This window comes from Silurus aristotelis, assembly GCF_946808225.1.
Source record: "Silurus aristotelis genome assembly, chromosome: 17".
Classification (NCBI taxonomy): Eukaryota; Metazoa; Chordata; class Actinopteri; order Siluriformes; family Siluridae; genus Silurus; species Silurus aristotelis.
The window spans coordinates 7,125,752-7,137,920 of record NC_139590.1 but is presented as its reverse complement, the minus strand read 5'-3'; the positions used below and the strand labels follow the sequence as shown (position 1 = coordinate 7,137,920).

At 40.1% G+C, this 12,169-nt stretch overlaps 1 protein-coding gene across 1 annotated transcript; it reads left to right on the top strand.

Annotated features, from left to right (window-relative positions):
- Positions 1-2,302: 2,302 nt before the first annotated feature.
- On the top strand, positions 2,303-5,539 carry atp6v0ca (ATPase H+ transporting V0 subunit ca). Its single transcript, XM_083567451.1, has 3 exons — positions 2,303-2,591; positions 3,728-3,911; positions 4,420-5,539. The coding sequence occupies exons 1-3, from the start codon at positions 2,519-2,521 to the stop codon at positions 4,622-4,624; spliced, it is 462 nt and encodes a 153-aa protein (XP_083423577.1). The 5' UTR covers positions 2,303-2,518; the 3' UTR covers positions 4,625-5,539.
- The last annotated feature ends 6,630 nt before the right edge of the window (positions 5,540-12,169 follow it).

Below are 12,169 nucleotides of genomic sequence, written 5' to 3'. Positions count from 1 at the left end.
CAAAGTCTACTATAAAAATCTTTCACATTTTTTTTTAACTGCAGTCACCATTGACACCAAGAGGGCACCATTGTCACCTCACAGTTCAGGATTCTCCAAAGCTCAGGTAAGAATCTATTTAGAGTTTTTTTAAGTGTTCGTTTTTTTTGCAGAAAGGTGAAGTGTCTTGGTGTCAGTGTGTGCACACAGTACACTGCAGTTTCAGGCTCATAGTTCCAAGCCGGCTAGACTTAGAGTTTAAGACCCTGACCAGAATAAAGCAGTTATGAATTAATAAAGTATATTATTTAGTGTTTTTTGGATATACATATTCCTTTAGTGGTTTTCCTTAATTTTGTATTATTTTCTTATGAGGACAGTTCCAGGGAAGGAATACCAAGAGCTACCTCTGCTGCAAAGGATGAGTTTATTAGAATTACCCACCTCTAAATCACTTTTTTCAAGTTCAAGTTCAAGTGGCAGACATATTTCCTCAACATCCACTGTTCAGAGGAGACTGCGTAAGTCAGGCTTTCATGGTTAAACTGCAGCAAAAAAAAACAATACTTCAGAAGAACATCAAGCAGAAGAGACACAACAAATGGACATTGAATCAGTGGAAGATTGTCTATTGGTCTGATGAGTCCAAATTTGAGAGTTTTGGTTTCAGCCCCACTTGTTAGATGTATAGAGGGTAAACAGCAGGTTTCTGAATGTGTGGTTCCCAATATAAAACATGAAGGAGGAGGTATGATGGTGTGGTTCTGCTTTGCTGGTGACACTGTTGGTGATTTGGTTAAAACTGAGGGCACACTTAACCAGCATGTTTACCACATGCCACCCACCCGGTTTGCACTTCGTGGGACCATCATTTATTTTACAAAAGGACAATGACCCCAAACATACCTCCAGGTTATGTAAAGGCTACTTTGAAGAATCTAATATATAAAACATACTCATGGTTATTTAATATGTTTTTGTATATGCTTAGTATGTAACATGTATATCAGAGAATTTACTAATGCTAGTTGAAATCTACTAGGGTAAGTATATGAAACAACTATATGTATAATGACAAGTTATTGCATAAATTTAAAAGACACACAACCATTTTGCAAACTAGATTCTGTCGCGGGTTTGGCCCTAAGAACTGATTGCGTTAATGAAATACCTTCTATTGCACAATTGTGTGAAAATCAGTTTTAAGCAACTTCCCTTACTCTATTATGTACTGTGTATACATGTATATGAACAGTGACTAGTAAATAAACGTTGACCTTAAATTGCATGTCTTTCACTATACAATAATTTAATGTTTAAGTAAAAAAAAAAAAAAAAATAGACACATACAGCAAACAAACTTCCATGTGTCCACATACTTGGTTTACACCATAGTGGCATTTCCACACCATAGTATGAACATACCTTTAACATTTTAACGCAACTTTTAAAACCGTGTGTGTGTGTGTGTGTGTGTGTGTGTAAAAAAAAAGGGGAGGGGGGGGTGTCAGGGTAACTTCCTCCTTTTTGGAGTCTGAAGTTCCATTCAAGTCATGGGACCAAACACATGATCAGTGCTCACTACACACTTCCTATATGACTAGCAGATGCAAAATTACTCAATTGCCTAATTTTAATGGACTGTAACATTTGTTTTATATGAATATATAAACACAGATAATCTTATATAGCAATTGCTCAGTACTACATATTGGGGGGGGGAAATCACATCTTTCTAGTTTCAGCCTTAATATTGGTAGTGTGTTTATGAAGTTTCAAGTTTCTGAAGGGAATACCATTGAAATATGAGTGTTGTCTGTTATTTTTGGTTCATGCATTTATGTGGTGTATACATATATTTGTATTTATATTATTGAGCAATTGCTCAGTGCTACATATTAAGGGGAAAATTCAGATTGACAGCCTTAATACTGACACTGTGTTTGTAAATACCATTAAAATATGAGTTTAGTCCCATTCAGGAATATTATTAATTGAGACTGTAAATAGTGTGTATGGTTTATGCAAACCTGAAATTCGCATTTAGGCCTAAAGGCTTAAAAAAAAAAAAAACGCAGCAGCCCTCTGTTCACACATCCCAGACTGCAATGGATCATACTAAAATATCAGAAAGGGGGGCTTCATACGGGAAGGACAAATATGTTAACAATTTCCAAACAAACTTAAAATGTTATAGGTCTTATAATAGTTTTAAGACAAAAAAAAATTCGTAACACCTACCAGATGAATCACAGAAATGTGGAAAATAGGTTGCACGTTTATTGGTCGTCCCCTTCAAAAGCGGAAATGGTTCGAGCACTCATGCTCGGTCATGTGACTGCCTCTGGATCGCCATTTTCTTTCTCTCCGCCGGTAAGGTTGCTGTTCTGAGGGATTCGTGACTTCGCTCCTGCACACTCCGCTTCTTTCGGGCCTTTGACATTCTGAAAGGGTCACTCCTGAAAGCTCAAAACCCAGGACGTTTAAGCTCGCTTTTTTCGTTTTCTCTCCGGCTAGTTTGTGCACAGTGTCGTGAAGGATGTCCTCCGAGAGTCCCGAGTATTCCCCCTTCTTCGCAGTGATGGGCGCCTCGGCAGCGATGGTGTTCAGTGGTAAGGCAGACACGGCGTTTTTCCACATTCACCCCCGGTGTGCGGAGGATTTATACACAGTTGAAAATATGATACGTATTTTAATTTGCTTCGTCATTAATTTTTTTTAGGCTTAAAGATCAGGATTTGAACGTTCTGGATCATTGATGCGCTTGGGTATGGGGGAAGGGAAGCAGAGAGAAGGTTTCCATCATGGCACGTGACGTCTTGCTTGACGTAGACATGCCTTTTAAATTATTTATTTAGGTTGGTCGTTTTAGCAAAAAAATAAAATCTACTACGCATCTTAATCCAGCGTGTTTATCCAAAAAATATATATGTTTATATCTATATGTATGTTCTGGCAGATTTGCTTTAGGTTCCTTCTTTAGTGGCGTTTTGAAAGAGGACATTTTATTGCATTGATCCTGAACCTGCAGTGAACCACGATTTTTTAATATACACCATATTTTCTGATCAACATGGTTTATTTCTAAAAGTTATGGGATACATTATTGCCCCCATGATGGTGCTTTTATATACCTAGTTTGACATTTTTGATTGTAGCCTATATTTTCATAATATATCATTGAAGCATAATCCACATTCCTATAATAATCCATGTACAAGTTGTCTAAATCTAAAAGATTGTCATATAGGTGTCTTTTTGTTTATTTATTTATTTGGCTCATTTTCTCCTCCCCTCCTCCCAGATCACAGAGACCGATTGATCATTTCGTCTGATCTTGTCTTTGTTACAGTGATTCATGTCTTGCACTTCCTCTACCGGGAGGAAGTTCCCATTTTTTTGGGCACGTGACTACTGGGGCAAAAAAAAAAAAAAGATATCCCACTGCTTCATGCTGCCTCCTGACCTTGGTTCTCAATGCAGCTGCTGAAGCAGTGGTCGAGGGTGTGTCCATATGTGTATGCGTTTAAAGCAAACAGAGATGCAACACCAGGAATTTCACAACCAGGTGTCAGGATTATGTGCAGGGTAATCAGGGTTTGGTTTTGGTTCAGCAAAAAACCTCACTTGTGTATCTTAAACCGTTGGTGATGTTCACATCAAACACAGTGTGCACAGTAGGTTCTGTTTTCACCCCTGTTGCTCACACAAAGGTCTTCGGTTTTATTTTTGCTCTCTTTGTCTTTAGCACTTGGAGCTGCGTATGGCACCGCCAAGAGCGGCACAGGCATTGCTGCTATGTCTGTGATGAGACCGGAGCTGATCATGAAGTCCATCATCCCCGTGGTCATGGCGGGTATCATTGCCATCTATGGTTTGGTGGTGGCCGTACTCATTGCCAACAACATTTCACAGAATCTTGTTCTTTACAGGTAAGTTATACAAATATCACATTACTTATTAACAATATGGCTCTTTATTACTTTATATGGTGTAAAGATGATAACCATGTCTTTCAGAGGCTTTTTTTTTTTTCTAATATAGTCTAATAGTCTAGTATACTTTTGAATGAGACGCGTCACATTTTGGTTTTGGGCATCTTCAGGCTTCAAGGTCTATCATCCAGGGCACTTAACTGCACGTGGGTCAAATGTGGGCCAGTGTACCAATATTTCATTTCCTATTAGAATGAATTAACTGGAATTGGATTTAAATATTTATTATTAAAATGTATTATTCTTCATTATTAAATGTGTCTATGTAGTGATACACAAGTGTTAATGTCTTTCAGTTGCTGGACCCGTTTTGAATCTTTCCAGTGCAATAAGCATCTTGTTTTTTATGTTTCCACATAATGCCGTTTGGGCCCTGCTGAGCGAGTAGACGTTTGGTCTATGATCTATGTATTGATAAAAGTTCTTTCTCTATCTGTGTGTGCAGGAGTTTTCTTTACCTGGGTGCTGGTCTGAGCGTGGGTCTGAGTGGCCTTGCTGCCGGCTTTGCCATCGGGATCGTAGGAGATGCAGGAGTTCGAGGCACAGCCCAGCAGCCTCGCCTGTTCGTTGGCATGATCCTTATTCTGATCTTTGCTGAGGTGTTGGGGCTCTATGGGCTTATTGTTGCCCTTATCCTCTCCACCAAGTAAACAGCGTTATTAATAATTATAATTCTACTGATACAGAAACCCACCAACTACAAACACACACAAAATCCCAACTCTTACATCCACTTAATGAAACAGAATTAATTACATCACATGAACAGAAGAAAGAGGAGCGTGTTTGTGTGTGTGTATGAAGGTGTGTGTGTTTGTGCTTGGTGGGCAATTAAATGTATGAGGGAGCTTTCCGCTCTGTGTGTATTATAGTAGCCTGATGTGCGTCTCATTGTAAATGCACTGTGTAGCTTGTGATCTTGTCTTGTTGGTGTTTAGATAGCTCCCCTACCCTTATCGCTACACTTTTGTTTGCACTTTTATTTTGTCTCCTCCCCCTCCTTCTTGTTTGAAGAACAAATCATCCGGGGTTGTTTTGTTTTGTTTAGTTTTTTTTGCTGTTTTGGGACCATTTGCTGACTAATGCTAATATTGAGGGGGAAAAAAAAGAAAAAAAAAAAGAAAAAATTGCATTTTTCACTGATTATTTATGGAGATTTTGAAATGTTCATGAAATTGTTTAATTGAAAGTCTTTATTGAAATCCCAGTGATCTCTATATATAAATACATGTATCAGAAGTATATATATATATATATATATATCTGTATAGGTAGGTGAATTGCACTGTGGGTAATTTTGTGCTTGGAGTTCCTCTGGATGTAATCATCGGTTACCATGCAAATTTTGTTGTCCGTATCAAAATTATTGGTGTGGAAGTTTACAGAGCGTGCAGTCTGTGAGTGTATGCACGCATATGTTTGTGTGAATGTGGTTGTTTTAATTCTGAGGTGACATTCTTTGAACAACGTGTAGCGTTACACCTGTAGCTACTGTTTCTGATTGCATTGATGGGCACACACCAGCCCGGCCCATCCTGTTTCCAAATAAAACTTCCTCAACTTCCCGCTGTGTCCGACTTTTTTTATTTATTTTTTTTATCTACATACACGTTAATGACTAGTATTTTCTATTTGAATCAAGAGCAACATAACAAGTATATTTTGTATGAGATTGTTAATATTGCAGAGTCAAACACAGAGATTTACATTCTTAACCAAGATGCCGATTGAAAAGATGGGTCTGCTAGAAAATGGTTTGTGTAAATACATTATTGCATGTCTTGCTTGTTGGGTATCTTATAGTCGAAGGATAAATAATGTGTCTAATGTATTGGATGAGAGATTAGTACCTAGGTTGCCATCTGTCAAGAGTTTCAGTTCACCACAGAATTATAACCCTTTGCTCACCCCCACTACTCTCTTCAGCTTTGTTCTTGGCCTGTAATCCTGGCTTACTGATTTATTAAATCAACAGTGGGGAATGTGGTGTTAATTTTTTAATTGCTAATTATTTCACGTTATCTTTTTTCTTTTAACACCTGACAGTTTTCACACCCACCACCTCTGTGTTTATATTATTTAGCACCTAGTGCAAAATTGTATTTTAGGCCAAATTCCCACTGTACGCTCCCTCCTACAGTTTCACAATCATTTTGTATGATTTAGTCAAAGGTGTGATCTATACAATTGAAAGTTAAAACAAAGTAACAACACAAGCTGTCTCAGTACGTTAGAAATAGAGTTTCTAATTTATTTATATAAGCGCTTTTCACAATGGACATTCTCAGCCGCTTTACAGAGCGTAAGAATTATAGAACATATTATAATAAATAATATAAGTGAATTATGTGTGTTTATATCTGATGACTAAGCCTGGGGTGACTGTGGTGAGGAAACTCTCCCTTACATGGTATGGGGAAGAAACCTTTAGAGGAACCCATTCTCATTCGGGTGATATCAAGAGTATGATTATAAATTTTAAAAACAATAAAAAAACACAAAGGGAGAGATTTACCATGAATATCAGAGTGTGTGATTATAAGTAATGTCCTTTCTACAGTCCAACTCATAATATAGCTCAACATCTGAGATCATTATAGATCCAACACCCCCATGCCAGAGCCTTTGAATGGTTAAAAAAGTCTATTGTCAAACCTCTACATGAAGTAGGATCCAAAGGGTGCTGGTAGGTCTCTAGATGGTTGGGATGTTGCTCTAGATGAGCTTCAGTGTTCCTTGATATACACTATTTCAGAAAGTGTTGCAGAAAGACACCTGAGCATCATATTCTAATAGGGTTTTAAATAAACTGTTGTCACAAAGTGGAAAGCTTAGAATTGAATAGTAAGACTTTCCACTGGAGCTTCCACTGGAACAGACTTCCCTAAGTCTGTTTCAACATTACAAGTCCATAAAGGCATGTATGCCAGGAATAAAGCAGAAGAATTCAAGTAGCCTGCACAGACCCCTGACTTGACATATTGAATTATATGAATTAACATATGAATTAATATGCTGACATCAGCGCCTTACTGACACATTCCAAAATCTAGAGGAAAGACTATACACAACCTTTGGACTATATAATATAGATTCTTGGAACTATGGACACCATTCTTCCAAAGCACGTTCCTTCAGTTTATGTTCTGATAATTGTGGAGAGCTCCAAAACATCAGTCCAAAGTCTCTTATAGGTGTAACTGGGTCAAGGTCTGGTGACTGTGAAAACCATAGAATGCAATAAAAAGGACAGAAGGACCCCAAAATATGGCAACAAAAATAAACAGTTGCTGTGTAGTGAATCCAGTATTTTGTCACCTGATTGAATTTCAATCAATAATAATAATATCAATAATATTAATAGTGCTGTATTGCAGGTGAGGCCTCCAGACAAGACATGGTGTGTGACTAAAGGAGTGAGGAGGCCTGAATGTAAACTTTTCCTCTACATTTATGGGATCTGGCTGAACATTTGAGTTTAGGGCTCAGCAGTGGCTGCTTGGAAGAGTTGTGGTTTAAACACATGATCTACCCAGTAGTCCAACATCTTACCCACTGAGTTCCACTCTTGAATATTTAAATGCCTGGAATGTCCAGAAAACATGAGCTACAGTAGACCACAGGTTCTCAACCCTGATCCTAGAGTTCTCCCTGTCATGCACATTTTTGGAGTGTTACATTCGGAATGGGCTGGCCATTAGCTGATTATAAATAAGAATTTGAAGAGCATGGAAAACATAAAAATGTGACAGAACAATATGAATTTATCTGAATTAACAAAGATACATCAAATAAGTCGTGAAAATGATACGTAAAGGTGATACAAAATCCTGTAGGTGATAAGCCATACCTGATCACGTGACAGGCATCATTCTCCTCTTACAGGGTGGGGCAGATCTCTTTACATTGGAGCTCCAGTTCCTGAGGAGCCAAGATCCTTATAGATTTTCACCATGTTGGGTCATTTAAAATGTACAATTTTCAATCTTATGAGCATTCGTATCAAAATTCTAATCAACTGCATTTCCCGACACCCAACTGTCACATTCATGCGAACATCACATTCCAGTTTTAATTCCTTTTTTTGCTGTTACAATTACTTCTGGAAGGGTTTTTCCATAGATGACTGTGTGGATTTTTGCCTATTCAGCAACAAGAGCATTAATGACGTCAATCATGTTGTGAAAGGAGGCCTGGAGAACAGTCATTTGGCAAACCATATTTTCTTGGTTAATGCACAGGGGCTTTGTCATGCTGGAACCGCATGTGAAGGCATTTTGTATAAAAGTGTGTATTTCCAACTTGTGTGATGACCCACAATATGTATGTGTGATGGCTGCACAGGGGGCTTTGTCATGCTGGAATATTTTTGCTTAAAATTGTGATTTCTACAGCATGCCAAGACATTTTGTGTGTTTCCAACCTGTGCAAAGACTCACAATATGTATGCGGGATGGCTTGGTGAACAGAAAACTTTTAGCCATGTATTTAATACAGGAATATCAAATAAATGTATCAGGGCAGGGTATATATATATATATATATATATATATATATATATATATATATATATATATATATATATATATATATATATATATATATGGAAAAACACCTGAACTGTTCGGTTCACTTGTCTCGGTTCGGTTCGTGTGTGCATCGCACGGTTCCACGCATGCGCAATGTAGCCCCGTACTCAGTTTCGCCTCAGACAGTTTCGCGTGAACATACATAAAGACAGTAAAAGTTGAGTAAGGAGTGCTGCAGAAATGGCAAGTGGAGGAGATAATGAAGGCTGCCCGGAGTTGGCGGATGCGCCCGCGTCGTTTAAACCCGGTGTGTGGGAACATTTTGGATTTCATGTTACTTACGATGACAACGGAAATACAACAGTAGATAGAACTGCGACTGTGTGCAAGCATTGTGCAAAATGCATTCAATATGCTAATGGAAACACTTCTAATATAACAGTTCATTTGAGAAGACATCACGACAATGTGTCGATAAGCACAAACAGGAGAGAGCCGGTTAGGAAACAACTTCTACTGTCTGCAGCATTTAAGCAGCCTCTCAGTGAGAAGTCATACAGGGCGATAGCCATAACTAAAGCATTGGGGATGTTTATAGCAAAAGATATGCAACCGTGCAGCATGAATGAGTGTGAAGGATTTCGTCAGCTGATGAATGTACTCGAGCCACGGTTTAATATTCCCTCTCGCCGACACTTTTTTTTTTTTTGCCAAATAAACGAAAAGCATGTCATCATCAATGTCTTCTTTCTTGCTGTATCAAAATCTCACCTAGCTTTTACTCAGAGATGGTCCCAATAATGTGCTTAAAGTCAAGTCAAATTCAGTTAGGGCATGATTACATTACAAACATGTTAATACTGTATCCTAAATTGTGGATAATTAAGCTAATAAGCTATATATCAAATGCTTAAGGAAATTTCCGGAGTGTTGAAGATGAAAAGAAAAAATAACAACAAGAACCGTATATATATATAATTCTTCTTCTTCTTCTTCTTTCGGCTGCTCCCATTAGGGGTCGCCACAGCGGATCATCCGTCTCCATACCACCCTGTCCTCTATATCTGCCTCTTTCACACCAACTACCTGCATGTCTTCCCTCACCACATCCATGAACCTCCTCCTTGGCCTTCCTCTTTTCCTCCTACCTGGTGGCTCCATCTTCAGCATTTTTCTACCAATATAATTCATGTCCCTTCTCTGCACATGTCCAAACCATCTCAATCTCGCCTCCCTCACCTTGTCACCAAAACATCCTACATGTGCTGTCCCTCTAATAAACTCATTCCTAATCTTGTCCATCCTCGTCACTCCCAACGAAAACCTCAACATCTTCAGCTCTGCTACCTCCAGCTCCACCTCCTGTCTTTTACTCAATGCCACTGTCTCTAATCCATACAACATCGCAGGTCTCACCACAGTCCTATAAACTTTCCCTTTCATTCTTGCAGATACTCTTCTATCACAAATCACTCCTGTCACTCTTCTCCACCCACTCCACCCTGCCTGCACTCTTTTCTTTACTTCCCTAACACACTCTCCATTACTTTGCACTGTTGACCCCAGGTATCTGAACTCCTCCACCTTCTCCACCTCTTCTCCTTGCAACCGCATCACTCCACTGCCCTCCCTCTCATTCACACACATGTACTCTGTCTTACTCCTACTGACTTTCATTCCCCTTCTCTCCAGCGCATATCTCCACCTCTCCAGGCTCTTCTCAACCTGCTCTCTACTCTCACCACAAATCACAATATCATCTGCAAACATCATAGTCCAGGGAGACTCCTGTCTGACCTCGTCTGTCAACCTGTCCATCACCACTGCAAACAGGAAAGGGCTGAGGGCCGATCCTTGATGCAGTCCAACCTTCACCCTGAACCAGTCTGTCGTACCTACTGCACACTTTACTGCCGTCACACTGTCCTCATACATGTCCTGCACCACCCTCACATACTTCTCTGACACACCTGACTTCCTCATACAATACCACAACTCCTCTCTCGGCACCCTGTCGTACGCTTTCTCTAAATACACAAATACACAATGCAGCTCCTTCTGTCCTTCTCTATACTTCTCCATCAACATCCTCAAAGCAAATAAGGCATCTGTGGTGCTCTTCCTCGGCATGAAACCATACTGTTGCTCACAGATGGTCACCTCTTCTCTCAGCCTGGCTTCCACTACTCTTTCCCATAACTTCATGGTGTGACTGATCAACTTAATTCCCCTGTAGTTACTGCAGGTCTGCACATCTCCCTTATGCTTAAAGATTGGTACCAGCACACTCCTTCTCCATTCCTCAGGCATCCTCTCCCCTTCCAGAATCCTGTTAAACAATCTGGTTAAAAACTCCACTGCCATCTCTCCTAAACATCTCCACGCTTCTACCGGTATGTCATCTGGTCCAACCGACTTTCCATTCTTCATCCTCTTAATCGCTGCTCTCACTTCCTCCTTACTAATCCTATCTACATCCTGCTTCACCAACTCCACATCCTCCAACCTTCTCTCTCTCTGATTTTCCTCATTCATCAGCTGCTCAAAATACTCCCTCCATCTTCTCAACACACTCTCCTCACTAGTCAACACATTTCCCTCTCCATCCTTTATTGCTCTAACTTGCAGTACATCCTTCCCAGCTCGGTCCCTCTGCTTGGCCAATCGGTATAAATCATTTTCTCCTTCCTTAGTGTCCAACCTCTTATACAGTTCCTCATATGCCTTTTCCTTGGCTTTCGCCACATCCCTTTTAACCTGCTGCCGCATCTCCTTGTACTCCTGCCTACTTTTCTCATCACTCTGTCGATCCCACTTCTGTTTTGCCAACCTCTTTCCCCTAATGCTCTCCTGCCCTTCCTCATTCCACCACCACGTCTCCTTGTCTTGCTTTCTATTTCCAGATGTCACACCAAGTACTTTTCTAGCTGCTTCCCTCATCACTCCTGCAGTAGTTGCCAAATCATCCGGCACCTCTTCACCACCACCAAGCCCCTGTCTGACCTCTTGCCTGAACCTCACACTACACTCTTCCTCCTTCAGTTTCCACCATCTTATTCTTCATTTAAACCTTACTTTCCTCCTCTTCTTCTTCGCCTCCAAAACCATCCTACAGACCACCATCCGATGCTAGCCGATGCTAGCTACACTGACCCCCGCCAACACCTTACAGTCTCCAATCTCCTTCAGGTTGCATCTCCTACACAGAAGATAATCCACCTGTGTGCACCTTCCTCCACTCTTATACGTCACCCTATGATCCTCCTTCTTCCTAAAATACGTGTTCACCACTGCCATTTCCATCCTTTTAGCAAAATCTACCACCATCTGCCCTTCCACATTCCTCTCCTTAAAACCATACCTACCCATCACCTCCTCATCACCTCTGTTCCCTTCACCTACATGCCCATTAAAGTCTGCCCCAATCACCAATCGTTCTTTCCTAGGTACACCATCTACCACTTCATCTAATTCACTCCAGAATCTTTCCTTCTCCTCCATCTCACAGCCAACTTGTGGAGCATAGGCACTGATGACATTTATCATCTTCCCTTCAACTTTCACCTTCACGATCATCACCCTATTAGAAACTCTCTTCACCTCCACTACACTCTTACTGTACTCTTCCTTCAGAATCACCCCTACACCATTTCTCTTCCCATCCAC

Excerpts from the sequence above, each read along its gene's own strand:
- atp6v0ca (XM_083567451.1), top strand. The coding sequence starts at position 2,519 with ATGTCCTCCGAGAGTCCCGAGTATTCCCCCTTCTTCGCAGTGATGGGC. Across the intron at positions 2,592-3,727 it reads GGCAGCGATGGTGTTCAGTG|CACTTGGAGCTGCGTATGGC; the intron begins GTAAGGCAGACA and ends CTTTGTCTTTAG. Across the intron at positions 3,912-4,419 it reads CAGAATCTTGTTCTTTACAG|GAGTTTTCTTTACCTGGGTG; the intron begins GTAAGTTATACA and ends CTGTGTGTGCAG.